At 28.0% G+C, this 16,854-nt stretch overlaps 3 protein-coding genes across 3 annotated transcripts; 2 read left to right on the top strand and 1 right to left on the bottom strand.

Annotated features, from left to right (window-relative positions):
- Positions 1-3,799: 3,799 nt before the first annotated feature.
- Positions 3,800-8,263, top strand: PGO_100840 (multidrug resistance protein; the record flags this gene model as incomplete). The annotated part of the gene is made up of 1 exon (XM_028688115.1): positions 3,800-8,263. One exon carries the CDS (start codon positions 3,800-3,802, stop codon positions 8,261-8,263), a length of 4,464 nt encoding a protein of 1,487 aa, XP_028543916.1.
- A 1,847-nt stretch (positions 8,264-10,110) lies between these two features.
- On the bottom strand, positions 10,111-11,968 carry PGO_100830 (mitochondrial processing peptidase alpha subunit; the record flags this gene model as incomplete). Its single annotated transcript, XM_028688114.1, has 2 exons — positions 10,111-11,336; positions 11,590-11,968. The coding sequence occupies 2 exons, from the start codon at positions 11,966-11,968 to the stop codon at positions 10,111-10,113; spliced, it is 1,605 nt and encodes a 534-aa protein (XP_028543915.1).
- A 1,745-nt stretch (positions 11,969-13,713) lies between these two features.
- Positions 13,714-16,677, top strand: PGO_100820 (hypothetical protein, conserved; the record flags this gene model as incomplete). The annotated part of the gene is made up of 1 exon (XM_028688113.1): positions 13,714-16,677. One exon carries the CDS (start codon positions 13,714-13,716, stop codon positions 16,675-16,677), a length of 2,964 nt encoding a protein of 987 aa, XP_028543914.1.
- Positions 16,678-16,854: the final 177 nt, after the last annotated feature.

Genomic DNA, 16,854 nt, shown 5'->3' with positions numbered 1-16,854 from the left:
TGTAGATCAGCATCTACAGTTTGGTGTACATCTACATGCATACATATACACACGTATACATACATAGATCCGCTTACATGATCTGTTTACGTCGTGCGCACGGATGCACCTTTTTCCCTATCTTCTTATATATTCGTTCATATACATTGGCCCATTCATTGATTATTCTGTTTTTTTAAACATTAGTGCTTCCAAGAAAAGTGGCAATGTGGAATTGCATATATATATATGGACGATTGTATATGTTCATATAGACAAAAATGCGCCTGCACACACACAATACACACGATTAAATATTACATGTACATTCGTCTTGAACGAGATACAATAAAAACCGTTAAGAAAATTGGAAAAACTTGATTAATTAAAAACTTTCAATATGATTATTCTATTTTTATTTAGATAACATCCTTTTTAAAACCATCATTTTGTGGTATCCCCCTCAACATGAAAGAATTTTAAATATAGTTTTAACCTAGAGCAATGAGAGGAGCTTGGATAGAAGATATGAAAAAGTCACATTAACTACACTTGTAGGTATTATTACGGTATGAAGATTAATATATCATTTTTTTAATTTTACAGATATGTTATATTAACATTCAATATTTTTAGATTGAAATAAAAACATACTCATAACTTGCTGAAATAGGCGTATATTTACGTATACCAAATAAAAATAGAGACAAAATTGCAAAACCGCAAAAATGCACAATTCCTTGCAGTAAAATTTTTTTAAAATGAGGGGCTATATTTTTTACTGATAAGATATTTCTAATGCCTATAATTCTTTGTAAATAATACGTTCCACGAAGTTTCTCTTAAACTGAATGTACATAATATGAATTCGTTTTTTATTTAGACACATAATTATCTAATTATAGCAGCATTAGCAGCATAAATATATATATGTTGCATTCGCCCCAAAATATAAAAGGAATACTTTTCCTCAACATTTAAGCGTGGGCAATTTCTTATGTGCCTTGTGTTTGGACAATAAGCACAATTTTTCCTTTGCCGAATATGAAAAATGTATAAAAGAAGAAAAAAAAAAAAAAGAAAAAAGTTCATACAAAAAACATTCTTATTTAATACATTATTAGGAAATAATTTACAGTCAAAATGGAGTCTCTTTTTCTTTTTTTTTTTTTAAACCTAAAGTAATTCAGTTTTTAGAGGCATTAAGACGGAATTGTTTTTATCATGTACTCACCCCACTATTGCATGCAGTTTTTTTTAATATTAAGAAAAAGTGGTAGAAGCCAAGTCCACTTAAAATTATTGTACACAAATTTTCTTATACTCATAATTCTTATCATAGTGGGTGGCTGTTGGAAACATAAAGTTACACAAAAGTTTTTAATGGTTCAAAACAAAAAAAAAAAAAAAAAAGAAGAAAATCAATAATATATGAAAGACTTATTTTTGAAAAAACTAAAATTGGAAAGTTTTGGGTGTGTCGAGCAAAAAAAAAAAATGCACAAATGTAAGCAATATATATATTTTATGTGCACATAATGATGTAGTACTTTTTATTTGTATATGTACGCATGTGCATGCTTGCTATCAAAGCTTGTCATTATAAATACTGTAAAGTAGGTATTATATCTATATTATGAACTGTTATTTTCTATGCGTATTTTTTTGTTTTTAGTTTATTTGAACGTTACATATAGGGTGGAAACCGGTGGGTTGCGGGGTATATACTATGGCACAAAAGTATGATATTCAACATTAGCTTGAAAAAGAGGCCAAATGAAAATTACATCCTATATGTATTATATATATATATATATATATATATATATATACAAATTTCTAAACCGATTTATTTTTATGTGGAGAGGTTTATATTTCTAACAAGGCGTGCACTGAACAAATCCCCTAAAATGTTTATTATATTGTATGTATAAGAATCATATGTACCATTTTATTATATAACAACAGTTGTTGCATATATTATTAAAAGTTTTTTTTTATACGCCTATTTTGAAAATGATATACATAACACCACAATGTTGTGAATAATATAATTTGTTAACACATAAAATATTCATATGACAATAGAATATATATATTTACGGTTACCCCAATCTCGTTTTCAATTTGAGTAAAGGAAAAAGGGCCCCGATTAATACGATTCTACAATTATTTTTTATACATAAAAAAAAAAATGGACTTTCGTTATTATGAGTGGCAATAAAAAAAAAAAAAAAGGAAAAAATTATATAAAAGAATTAAGAAATAAACAAAAAGAAACATTACGCACTTATTTTTATAGATCTTTTTGCATTTGGCAAATATATATAAGGGGTCAATAATGCAAAAAAAAAAAAATAAATAAATGGATTAAATTATTAAAACTTTGCACTAATAGTCATTATCATTATAGGATATGATGCGAAGGAAGAAAAAGAAGATAATAAAAAAGAAAGGCATACATATATATATAATATATATTATATATCGAAAAACATAACAGAAAAAGTGGCAGCAAAAAAGCAATCGTGCAGATGATAAAAAGATGCACGTGATTATTTTTAAATGTCGCAACTCTATAAAAAAAAAAAAAATGCTGTACATATTTTTTAACTTCATGCATATATATATACATATGCTTGAGCAAAATTTTATTGAGATGAATATTTTTTTTTTACCTTAAGCATTAAAAGAACATGACTAATTAATGTTTTTTGCTTTACTATACCTCACATACATATTTATATATATATATTATTATTACTTTTTTTTTTTTTTTTTTTTTTTTTTCTAAATACATTTTTTGTTATGTTTTGTTTTTTTCATATATATTTTTTATTATTTATGAATGCATTTTATTATATAGTAATAACTTTTTTTTTTAACAAGATTTATTAATTTAGAAAGCTATTAATGGTAACATCTGTTCTTGAATACCTATTTTTGATTGAATACTTAGGAAGAAATATTTACGACAGTACATAGATAAAACGCTCTATATTGTGTTTTTTTTTTTTTTTTTTTTTTTTTTTTTTTTTTTTATATAGAGTTTTTTTTTTTTTTTTTTTTTTTTTAAAAATTTTTTTTTTTTTTTTTTTTTTTTTTTTTTTTATATTTTTTTAAATTTTTTTTTTTTTTTTTTTTTTTTTTTTTTTTTTTTTTTTGGGTGTATTTTTCATTAAAACAAAAACCGACAAAAGAGAAAAAATGAGTACTACGTATATGAGAGTGCGTGTATCACATATGTGTATAATTTTTTTTTTTTTTTTTTTTTTTTTTTGCACATTTACTTAAAATATTAATATATTCTTTGTACACGTAGGTATAAATGCCTATCATACTACTCCATTTTTGAAAATATAAATTGTTTAAAAATTCTTTAAGAAAGAAAAAGAAAATAATAACTATTTCCTACACGTATAAAACTTTCTGTTTTTGAATTTAACACTTTTATGAGTATCCTTTTGATTGTAGTAGTTTATGTTTTTGTTTATTAGTGTATAACAATTGTATAAACACATGTATATATAGCAAAACTTGTTTACTTATATCTTCTTCGCATTTTAAATCCGATTCCTTTTTTTTTCCTTCCAACTCCTTGTTGTTTTGGAATTTATGGAATATTGATTTACATAACCGTTTCTATGTTGTAGAGTAGATATATATATATATACATGTATACATATATATGTATATATGCTTCTAAGTATTTCTTGTACATATTGGAGTAAGAACGTTGCATGGTTGTGTCTCATATATGCCAACTGAATATTCCAAAGCACACACTCGTTTCAGTCAGCTTGCATAGTAACCATTGAAAATGAAAAAACATCAAAGACAAGCTAAGGACAATGGTAGCGGTAGTAACAATCTGAGCATCAAAGATGAAGTAGAAAAGGAATTGAATAAAAAAGGGACATTTGAATTGTATAAGAAAATAAAAACACAGAATATTTCATTTTTTCTACCCTTTAAATGTTTACCATCAAGTCATAAGAAGTTATTAGGGGTATCTTTTGTGTGCGCCACTATATCAGGTGGTACGTTGCCATTTTTTGTATCAGTATTTGGTGTTATCATGAAAAATATGAACTTAGGAGAAAATGTAAATGATATTATATTTTCCCTAGTAGCAATTGGAATTGTTCAATTTATTTTATCATTTATTTCAAGTTTCTGTATGGATGTTGTAACAACCAAAATATTAAAAACGTTAAAAATTGAATTTTTAAAAAGTGTATTTTACCAAGATGGTCAATTTCATGACAATAATCCTGGTTCAAAATTGACATCTGATTTAGATTTTTATTTAGAACAAGTAAATGCAGGTATTGGTACTAAATTTATTACCATATTTACGTATGCAAGTGCTTTCTTGGGCTTATACCTATGGTCTTTATTTAAAAATGTTAGACTGACTTTATGTATTACTTGTGTATTCCCCTTGATATATATATGTGGAGTTATCTGTAACAAGAAGGTTAAAATTAATAAAAAAACATCTCTACTTTATAATAATAACACTATGTCTATCATTGAAGAAGCTTTAGTTGGCATTAGAACAGTTGTAAGTTATTGTGGTGAAAGTACTATACTGAAAAAATTTAATTTGTCAGAAAAATTATATAGTAAATATACTCTAAAAGCCAATTTAATGGAATCATTACACATTGGTATGATTAATGGATTTATTTTAGCCTCTTATGCATTTGGTTTCTGGTATGGAACAAGAATTATCATTTCAGATCTGAATAATCAACAACCAGATAACGATTTTCATGGTGGTTCAGTTATATCAATTTTGTTAGGGGTTCTCATTAGTATGTTTATGCTGACAATTATATTGCCCAATATAACGGAATATATGAAATCGTTAGAAGCAACCAATAATTTGTATGAAATTATTAATAGAAAGCCATTGGTAGAAAATAATAATGATGGGAAAAAATTGAAAGATATAAAAAAAATTGAATTCAGAAATGTCCGATTTCATTATGATGCAAGAAAAGATGTAGAAATTTACAAAGACCTCAATTTTACCCTAACTGAAGGAAAAACCTACGCATTCGTTGGTGAATCTGGATGTGGTAAATCAACTATTTTGAAATTAATTGAAAGACTTTATGATCCAACAGAAGGTGATATCATTATTAATGATTCTCATAATTTGAAAGATGTAAACTTAAAGTGGTGGAGATCTAAAATTGGAGTTGTGAGTCAAGATCCACTACTCTTTAGCAATTCAATAAAGAACAATATCAAGTATAGTTTATACAGTGTGAAAGATTTAGAATCACTTGCAGAAGAAGAAATGAACGAAGATGATTTCACATCACATAATGATAGTAGCAATAATGGCAATCATATGGGTTGTAGAGCCAAATGCGTCAGTGACATGAAAGATATGGCAAAAACCGCAGATTCGACTGAACTTTTAGAAGTGAGAAAAAATTATGAAACCATTATTGAAGACTCAGAAGTGGTAAATGTTTCGAAAAAAGTTTTGATCCACGATTTCGTTTCCGCACTTCCAGATAAATACAATACCTTGGTAGGTTCTAATGCATCTAAATTGTCAGGTGGACAGAAACAACGAATATCCATTGCAAGGGCCATTATTAGAAATCCGAAAATTTTGATTTTAGATGAAGCCACATCTTCTTTAGATAACAAATCTGAATACCTAGTCCAGAAAACCATAAACAACTTAAAAGGAAATGAAAACAGAATTACAATCATTATCGCACATAGATTGAGCACAATAAGATATGCCAACACTATTTTTGTATTGTCAAATCGAGGAAATGGTATTATACCCAGTATCGATGTGATTGAAGGAAATACCAACAATGGTTATAACAAAAATGAAGATAAGAATGACGATAAGAATGACGATAAGAATGACGATAAGAATGATGATAAGAATGATGATAAGAATGAGAACAATCGAATTAGCAATGCAGGAAGTTATATTATTGAGCAAGGAACACATGAGTCTTTGATGAAAAATAAGCAGGGTATTTACTATACCATGATTCATAATCAGAAGATATCTTCCAAAAGTTCAAACAATAATGATAATGACAATGAATCAGATATGAAAAGTAGTATTTACAAAGATTCCGAATCAGGCAGAGACATAAACGAAATGAATGATATGATGAAAGATGGAAATGAAAGTAAATCTGCAAATGATAATGAAAAAGTGAATGGAACAAGAAATAATGCTGCAGGAGGAGCAGATGCAAGTGGAAGATGGGCCTTCTTCAGAAATATGTTCAAAAGAAAACCTAAGGCACCAAGCAATCTTCGTGTCGTTTACAGAGAAATATTTGCATATAAAAAGGATATTATAATTATAGTATTGAGTATTATTGTAGCGGGAGGTTTATACCCATTATTTGCTCTTTTATATGCAAAGTATGTATCTACACTTTTCGATTTTGCTAATTTAGAAAAGAATTCTAATAAATATTCCCTGTATATCTTAGGAATTGCAATTGCAATGTTTATATCTGAAACGCTTAAGAATTATTATAACAATGTGATAGGAGAAAAAGTGGAAAAAACTATGAAGCTTCGATTATTTGAAAATATTTTATATCAAGAAATTAGTTTTTTTGATCAAGATATTCATGCTCCTGGTTTACTTTCATCACATATTAACAGAGATGTACATTTGTTAAAAACTGGTTTAGTAAACAACATTGTCATTTTTACGCATTTTATAGTACTGTTTATAGTTAGTATGATTATGTCATTTTATTTCTGTCCAATCGTAGCAGCAGTTTTAACAGGAACATATTTTATATTCATGAGAGTTTTTGCAATTAGAGCACGCTTATCAGCTAATAAAAATGTAGAAAAGAAAAGAGTTAATGAACCAGGTACTATATTTGTATATAATAATGATGAAGAAATTTTTAAGGATCCAAATTTTTTAATTCAAGAAGCCTTTTATAATATGAATACAGTTGTTATCTACGGTTTAGAAGATTATTTTTGTACAATTATTGAAAAAGCTATTGACTATTCTAATAAAGGACAAAAGAGAAAAACTTTAATAAATTCTATGTTATGGGGTTTTAGTCAAAGTGCACAATTATTTATCAACAGTTTTGCTTATTGGTTTGGTTCTTTCTTAATTAGAAGAGGTACTATAAACGTTGATGATTTTATGAAATCATTGTTTACTTTTTTATTTACTGGAAGTTATGCCGGAAAGTTAATGTCTCTCAAGGGAGATTCTGAAAATGCAAAATTGTCATTTGAAAAATACTATCCATTAATTGTTAGAAAGTCCAATATAGATGTACGTGATAACAGCGGTATTAAAATTAAAAAAAGTACGGATATAAAAGGAAAAATAGAAATACAAGATGTTAATTTTAGGTATATTTCTAGACCAAATGTACCGATTTATAAAGATTTAACATTTTCTTGTGACAGTAAAAAAACAACTGCCATTGTTGGAGAAACCGGTAGTGGAAAATCAACCGTTATGAGCTTATTATTGCGATTTTATGATTTAAAAAATGATCATCATATTGTTTTCAAAAATGGTAATAATAAGAATTCTGACAAAAATGAAGAGGAGAATAATGAGGAGGCAGACGAAGAACAAAATGTGGGTATGAAAAATGTGAACGAATTCGGTTTGAATAACAATAATAACAATGAAGGAGAAAATTTTACCGTATTTAAAAATAGTGGAAAAATATTACTCGATGGGGTTGATATATGCGACTATAATTTAAAAGATTTAAGAAAGTTATTTTCAATAGTGAGTCAAGAACCTATGTTGTTTAATATGTCGATTTATGAAAATATCAAATTTGGAAAAGATGATGCAACAAGAGAAGATGTAAAACGTGCATGCAAATTTGCTGCAATTGATGAATTTATTGAATCATTACCTAACAAATATGATACAAATGTTGGACCATATGGAAAAAGTTTATCTGGTGGTCAAAAGCAAAGAATAGCTATTGCAAGAGCATTGTTGAGAGAACCAAAAATTCTATTATTAGATGAAGCAACATCATCTCTTGATTCCAATTCGGAAAAATTGATTGAAAAAACTATTGTAGATATAAAGGACAAGGCGGATAAAACCATTATTACCATTGCTCACAGAATTGCATCTATTAAAAGATCAGATAAAATTGTTGTCTTCAATAACCCAGATAGAAATGGCTCATTTGTGCAAGCCCAGGGAACACATGATGAGCTTCTTTCGGTGCAAGATGGTATATATAAAAAGTACGTGAAGTTGGCTAAGTAAATATGGAAAAAATGAGGAGAGATATATTTATGTGTTCTGTGTGATGTGTGGAAAAGCGAGAGAGATGAGGAGGAGGAGGGGGGTGTAGCCTTCGTTTTCCTAGTGCTGGTTCAGGGTAGTAATGATTTTTTTTTTTTTTCGTTACGTTTTTATAGTATGGAATTTTATTCTATACACTCTGCCCCATCCCACACCTTACCATATGAATTATCTACATGCATATTATTCTACACATTCTGTCTATGGCTAGAAAAAAAATCACATCCGCATACGCACCCATGTACATATATGAACACACGATGCGTAAAGATATTCCTGCGCCAAAATTGAGTGTAAAATTGTGCGTAAAATTGTGCGTAAAATTGTGCGTAAAATTGAGCGTAAAATTGTGCGTAAAATTGAGCGTAAAATTGTGCGTAAAATTGTGCGTAAAATTGTGCGTAAAATTGTGCGTAAAATTGTGCGTAAAATTGTTTTAAAATAAAATACTCCGCATATTGTTTCTAATCTTTTAAATTTTCAACCATTTTCATTGATAATGTGTTCTGTCCGAAGCACTTAATATTTTTCATGTGTAAATATTATATTTTGCACATGTTTATTAATATGAGTGAAGAAACCATGTATATTTGTATATTAACTTGTATATATTTACATATGTATATACAAGTGTCTCTTTTTTTTTTTTTTTTTTTTTTTTTTTTTTTTTTTTTTGTTTATACTTTTTAACCGATTTTTTTTTTTTTTTTTTTTTTTTTTTTTTTTTTTTTTTTTTTTACGTATATACTGCTTAACCGAATTTTTTTTTATATTTGAGAATTTATTAATATTACCGCAATTTTGTATATATACACGTATTATGCTAAAGAAATTATGATAAAAATAAGAAACATATCCATAAATGAGACAAAAAAAAGGGTATTAAAGTAAGAATGTTTTTTTACATTTTTAACTTTAACAGCATAATGTTAAAATATCGAAGAAGAAAAAAGGTTAACATGGTTCTTCCACCCGTATACCAGTAGGGTTTAGTTTGTTCCAAAGTTGTGTTTTACATATAAAAGGTTGAACAAAAATCAGAAGGTAATAAATATGTTATAACATTTTCATAGTTTTTTCCATTTGCTTGGTTCATTTACAATGGTAAGATTTGTTAAGATTTTTTTATGTGGTGAGAGAGAAACTTTACAATTCGTGTAGAATTCAAAAATACACGAATCTTACTTCGCATGAATAGAACTAATTTGGAGAATTTTTTTACTTAAGATTAAAGTTTATATATATATATTCCGTTTTACTTATATTCTAAGTTAATATTTATGCCATGTGGTTAAAGCGAGGAAGAATGGCTGATATTGTGTAGTGGGGTAGAGGGGGGATGAAAAAGAAAGAAAAATAAAAAAATAAAAAACAATAAATAAAACAAATGAATAATTATACTTGTTGGAAATGATCAAATTTAAGAAGTCCATATTCGGTATTTTTTATTAAAGCATATTTATGTTTCTTTTTTTTTGCGCCTTATATTAAGTGTATTAGTTTTTTGAATCCACTTTAAAGCGTCATTACTCGTCTGTGTAAAAATATACACATACGTGTGTGTTTGCCTTGAAGTAATTAGATATGGACTTTATGATACGTACTTTGATATTTATTTAGTTGTGAAAAAAAAATACTATATATGGACTTCCATATAGGAGGCACGAAGTAGATATAATGATTTCAGCATCTGCACATATATTTATAATAGACGTAAATTTGTGTTATAACCGATGAGAAGGTCTATAAAGTATAAGGTACCTTTCATTTTCGATCGTGGGAATAGTTATATAATTTTTTTTTTTTTTTTATCCCAAAATTTTGCATATTTCATCGTAATGTGGAGAATGGTTAATATTTCCATAGACAACAACAGTTGGTTTCGTTTTCAAAAAGTGTCCAACAATTCTATTGATATCTTCTTTGTTTACTGCATCTATTGCATCACATAGCTGTTTTCCAGAAAGAACCCGATTCAGAATCATCATTTGTCTTGCTAAATCTTCCATTAAAATGGACTTATATTCTAAACTCATCCACATAAAACTTTTTAAACTTTTCTTTGCTCTATTTAACTCTTCATCCGTAACTTTATTCATTTTTTGAAATTCCAATGCCATAGCTTTTACTATGTCGTGTGTATTTTCTGGTTCCCCAGTAAAGTATAATCCAAATAAACCAGTATCTGAATGTTGAGTACTAAAAGCCATACAAGATTCTATGAAATTATAATTATTTAAAACATTTAGAAATAGTCTAGAATACATACCTTTTCCTGGACCCCCTGTTGAAAAAGAACCACCTCCACCCATTAGGGTTTGCAAAACAGTTAGAGTAATCATATCTGAAGTTTTCCAACCACCTTTTGTTTCATAAGCTATTGCAATATTTGTTTTTTTAACATTTTTATCTTCTACACTTACAAATCCACCAGTATATTTTGGAGTTACTTCTTTCTGATTTGTGTACGGAATAGAAACATAATCTTGGAATGCTCTGGATGTCCATTTTGTTAATTCATCATGATCTACATTAACGCCAACTAGGGTCATATTTTTGGGTGAAAAATGTTTAAGCATAAAATTCCTTAAATTACTTGAAGTATAATTTTCTATACTTGATTCACATACATATAATTTGTTTCCTAATGTATTGTTATGCCATGCAGTATTGTGTAACAATTCAGTAATGTATAATTCGTTATTTTCAAATAATTTCGTACGCATTGTATTTAAACGATTTACATTATTTTTCATTTCCCATGATAAAAATCGTGGAAATAAAACATTCCCTATTAATAAATTTGTCACTACTGGTAAATATTCCTTTAAGCATTCACATGTATAAACTATGTGTTCACGAAATGCATTACAGCTCACATTAGCTCCTATTTTCTCCAATGATTTTATTGTTCTCAAATGAGACAAATGGGCAGTGCTATGAAATGCCATATTCTCTATCATTACACTCATTCCCTGTTCATTCACCTTATCATTTATTTCTTCATACCTGGACCCGCACTTTACATATAACCCTGCAAAAGGGAGACAAATGATTCAAAAGTGTTTCGTGTCTTATTCCGTGGGTGTGAATTATGGATTCATATATATATATATAAATATATTAGTTGTGCTTGAAAGAAAAATATGTATGTGAAAAAATAATATGTACATGTGAAAACATGACCTGTATCTCATACGGGAATCACATGATACAATAAAAAAAAGGTATTATAACAATTACCCGTCAAATTTATATGTATGTATAGTCTCATACGAATTACATACCTATGGAACAAACGTTGTTATTCTTGTTTGTAGAAATAATTCTCAGGTCATTTTCCAAAATTGAAAAATGTAATTTTTCATCAACCTCCTTGAAAGGTGGCAATTCTGATTCTTTTATGACAGCAATATTGAGTGGAATATCTTTGTATGTATTTTTTTTTCCTTCATTAAAATAGTAGTAATCAAATTTTACTTCTTTAATTATGTCTTCGATTTTTTCTTTCTTAAAGGGAACTTTTTCCAAATTTTGCTTTTCTCCTGTATATAACTTTTCTAAGTTTGGATTTCTTTTTAGTTTTAAAGCTTCACTACTATACAGTTGTTTCCCTGGTCTGCTTTTACGCAGAATTATATTGAATTTCTGTATGTTTCCGTTCATTTTGTTAGACCTTTTTTATTGGAAAAAGGTGGAAAAAAAAAAAAATATAATAATAATAAATAAAATAATGTAAAAATAAATAAAATAATGTAAGCAGGTGTGGCTAGATGTGTATTCTTGAAGTGTTTCTCTGACTGCTATAATATATGGGTAAGAATGACTTCGAATATTATATGGTTCCTGGGAAAAATAGGGGATTTGAATTTTGTTGATGGTTGGTCCTAATGTATACACATGCGACAAATAGTTGCGTAGTTGTGAGATTATTTTCTCTTATGTTCCTTTGCATATACACATGTGCATCTTCTTATATGCATACATAATTTAATCTTATGCGAAATCCTTCGAAATATTCTAACGCATAATAAATATCAATTGATGGGAAATGAGTATTTTTGGAAGAAATATGCATGGAATTACACTTGCAACAAAAATTGGAGGAAAACTGAAAAAATTTATAACATTGTTTTTCTACAAAAGTCGTACAAGAATATGTTCACTTTTCCCCTTTTCTTTTTTTTTTTTTTTTTTTCTTTCCTGCTTCATTTTATTTATTTAATCGAACATGAATTATAAAGGAATCAATGAATGAATGAAGTCATATATATTGAGGGACATAAAAAAAAAAAAAAAAAGTGGGGGGAGGAGGAAACAAATTATTAGTACATTTTTTTTAATAGAGAAGTTCAAGCATAACTACTTTTTTTTTTTTTTTTTTTTTTTTTTTTTTTATATTGTGTAGCATTTTTATTTACATTTAGAACGTTTGTTCTTTGAGCAGGAATGTAAATATAAGTTTTATCACCTTTTTTTTTTTTTTTTTTCCTTCCAAAAGTGGGGGTGTAAAATTTTTTTTTTGTTTAACGAATAGGAGGAAATACATGCTTAGAAAAAAAGAAAAAGAAAAAAATAACATCACCGTCACGTGTAAGAAATGAACTGTGCATGCCTCAAGAGTTAAAAAGAGAAGAACATTATGGGAACCTACATAATGCTGCACATTCATGTATAATGAATAAATAAATATATATATATATATATAAATATACGTATGTATGAATTACGTTCATTTTTGTGTGCTCCTTTTGCTGTTATATGATTGCATAAAGAGGAATATAAATCAGGTTATATATGGCCCCAAACTAGTTTTAATATAGTTTCTTTGCAGTTTAATGGTTTTCAGGGAAACGTTTGAAACGTGCATAGAATTCGGGCGTTTCGTGGTATGATCATTTTGGAATTTAAACCTTTGCCCATATTTTATATAACAGAAGATATTACTACAAATGTTTGCCTTTTCTGTTCCATACAAATGTTTTTAACATCATTTGGTAGAATTAGTTTCAAAAGCAGCTCAAAATGTATGCACACTTAATATAAAGTGGATAAAAGTACATTCTTTCTAATTAGGGGGAATATAAAGCAAAAATAATCTTAGCAAAATAAAAAGGAGGGGGGGGTGAGATAGTATTACTGATGTGACTTTTTTCTCATGGATACAGTAACCTTATCATCTCTCTCGCTATATGAATGTACATACGTGCATGTATATATATATATATATATGCATATGTGTCTGTGTAGGGTGTATACCCAATACATGGACTCGCAGGTTTTCCAGTCTTTCCACATTTCCCTACCATTTCGAATGTTACATTATATACAATATGTTGTGCCTGAGGTGGACAAAGTGAAATACATATTCTACCTAACTTGCCGTTCTAGAAAGAAAGGAACAAGTAATAATGAGAATTGGAAAAAATGAATTGTTTCGTTGTAAGAATCGCATATTCTTTTATTTTAAGTTAACTTCATGTTTGAATGGTGTGTTCGAAGGAGGTTTAGATTGTCAAGGGACCCTTTTTTTAAGGAGGAGCAAAGGATGGAAATCCAAAACGGAAGTTGGTAAAAAGAACTTCTCCCATAATAGGGAAGGCGAAAATGGGCGACCAAATTTTAACAATGTAATTGTTGATTATTTAGGAATCCACAGAAATGAACAAAATGGAAAAGTTCAACAAAAAGTGCTAATTGGAGAAATGTTGAAAAACGCTCTGCTACATGTAAAAGGTAATAAAAGGGGAAATCAAAATGGAACTAGTCACAACACAGAAGGTGTTGTAGAACGTATTCTCAACAATAAGTTAATGATGGAAAACTTAAATATTATCCATTTTAATATGCTCTTAACTATAATAAGTAAGGGGGAAATAACATTGAGCAAAAAAATGCAGGATAGTATTATGCATTTATTACACAGACACATTTTTTTTTACAGAAATGATATTGACAATACAAATAACGCTTGGATTAATATAATCCATATTCTTTCTAACATTTGTAAAAATAATAAGACTATGTTATGTTTAATTAGAAAAAGGGGTTACTACTATTTAGGGAGTGAGAAAACACAAGAAAACACTTCACTTTCGTTTGTAGATAAATTTGTACATAGAATATGCAAACCAAATGACTGGAATTATTCGATAAGAGAAATTTCTTTGTTATTGCACAGTTGCTACTATTTAAATATTAGAAGTTATCTACTGTTTGATACAATTTTTGAAAAATTGCAAAAAAATGAGTATCATTTTAATTGTTTAGATACACACATTTTTGTTTATGCTGTCTATAAACTACAATTACAAAAGTATGTGCCATTTTTGGAAAAATTAAAAAAAAAAATTTTAAAAAATATATGTTATTTTTCAAGTGGTCAATTGGTAAACATATTATTAGCTTACACGCACGTCTACTACAAGGATAAGAATAAAAAATTTCATCTGAAGAAAGACCTTTTCATAAATAACATTTTTGAAAACTGTTGGAATATGATAAATAATTATTCGAATAGAGAATTTTGTAACTTTCTCAATTTTATTGTACAAAATGACATTAACCTAAACCATGAGCAACGGTCGGAGATTTTTATTATCATTTATTACTTGTTAAAAAATAAAGAATGCAAAAGATTAAAACTGAAACTTATGATTGATTTGGACATCTTCACGATTTTAAATTTTGTCTATAAGTATGGAAATCTAGATAACACCATAACTTATATTACGAAATTCTCCATTTCTAATATAAATGATTTAATTATTCAGTTAATTAAGAAGAAAAAATTTAAGCAAAATTTATTAGTATATATATTACACTTTTACAAACAAAGTGTGGCTAACCTTCATCCCATTAGTAATCATACTGTACTACACTTCATACAGCATATTTGTGCACACACACTGGAATTCAAAATGAAAGTTATCTTATTGACATCTTTAGAAAGGCACGTAACAGTAGTAGGAGATAATCACACAGAAGATACCCATAATTTTTCCATTAACAAATATTATTGCAATTTGATGAAATATATATATAATGACATATGTAAAGGAGAAAATGTTCTTATTTGTGAGAAGAAAAAGGAAAACATTTTGAATCCAAACGGTTGTCCAGAAGGGGTAGTAATATCTAGTACAGATATTAAGGAAATATTAAAATTGATTAAAAAGAGAACTCAAAATAGTTATTATAATTCTGAACAGTCTGGTAACTTATCACATACTGTTTCCCTAGAAAAGGAAACTTTAAAAGTGCAACAAATGCTTCTCAATGTTGCTAGTGACTATGTGACAAAAAATAAAATAGTGGAGTTATTCCCCCTTATTTTGATGAACAGAAATGTACCTACAGACATCTGCAACAAAGCAGAGAGTATTATATACAACATATTTGATAATTTAAATCAGCATTTGTTAGATCTTAAGAACGGAGTGAATATGAAAAATAAATATGAAAAAAACAAAACAACCTTTAATTTTTTCCATTCATTAAATTTGTGCAACGAATGCATTTTTAGTAACACTTGCATTAGTGGTGGTGGTGGTAATATGCAAAAATTTAAGAACAACAAAAATGCTATATTACAATGTATAGAGCTTATACCTATGAACGAAGAAAATAAAAAATATTATTTCCAGCTACATGTCCATATGCTCCTATTTGACATCAATAACAATTTACCTTTTTTTATAAATCATTTGTTAAGGAAAATTTCGGATTTTCTAGTGATGATCAATTCGAATTATAAACAATATATAGTAAATTTTGTTGATATATACTCATCTATAATTAAGGTTCACACAAGTTACTATGAAATTTACATAGAGAAGGTTTACAAGTATATGTACCCCCAAATATTTTCTCATTATGAAAACTTAAACTGTAAACATTTGTGTCTTTTATTTTATTCAAATTTAATTCATTTGTTTTTACATATATATGATCGAAAGAAATATTCCAATCACGTCACTTTATCTATTCGATTGATGTTAAAGCTGTTTAGTTATTTTTTAAACTCAATGGATGAAGGAACATACAATTTAATTCAGACCAATAGTATAGAAATATCCGAATATCATAAAAGGGATAAAAATATAAAAATAACTCCCTCATTAAACATACCTGTGAACGATTTAATTTACTTGTATAGAGTATTAACCATTTTTCATTTTACGAATTTGTATGCATACATGAATGTCTACGAGTTGAAATGCCTTTTCGTTTTTCACCAAATTTTGAATTTTAACATTTTTAAAGTGAACAATTTTTCCGTTACAGAGTTTATCCAGACGCATAAAGGTAAACGGGGGAGGCCTCTACGCGGGCTTGTGCCGATTGAGCTGACAAAAGAACGCGCCTTCACATGAACAAGCACATGCACACACGAATGCACGAACACACATACATATGCATGAATATACAAATGTATCTATTTGTTCTCCCCCTTTTAGGTGCCTCTAGCGTTCACATGGCCGTAGTGAAATCCTTAGATAGCCTTTTCATGGAAAATAAACGGGTAAAAATTATCTGCGAACAAATGGTAT

The sequence above is a fragment of the Plasmodium gonderi genome, assembly GCF_002157705.1.
Source record: "Plasmodium gonderi DNA, contig: Chr10, whole genome shotgun sequence".
Classification (NCBI taxonomy): domain Eukaryota; phylum Apicomplexa; class Aconoidasida; order Haemosporida; family Plasmodiidae; genus Plasmodium; species Plasmodium gonderi.
This window is presented reverse-complemented; position numbering and strand designations above follow the sequence as displayed.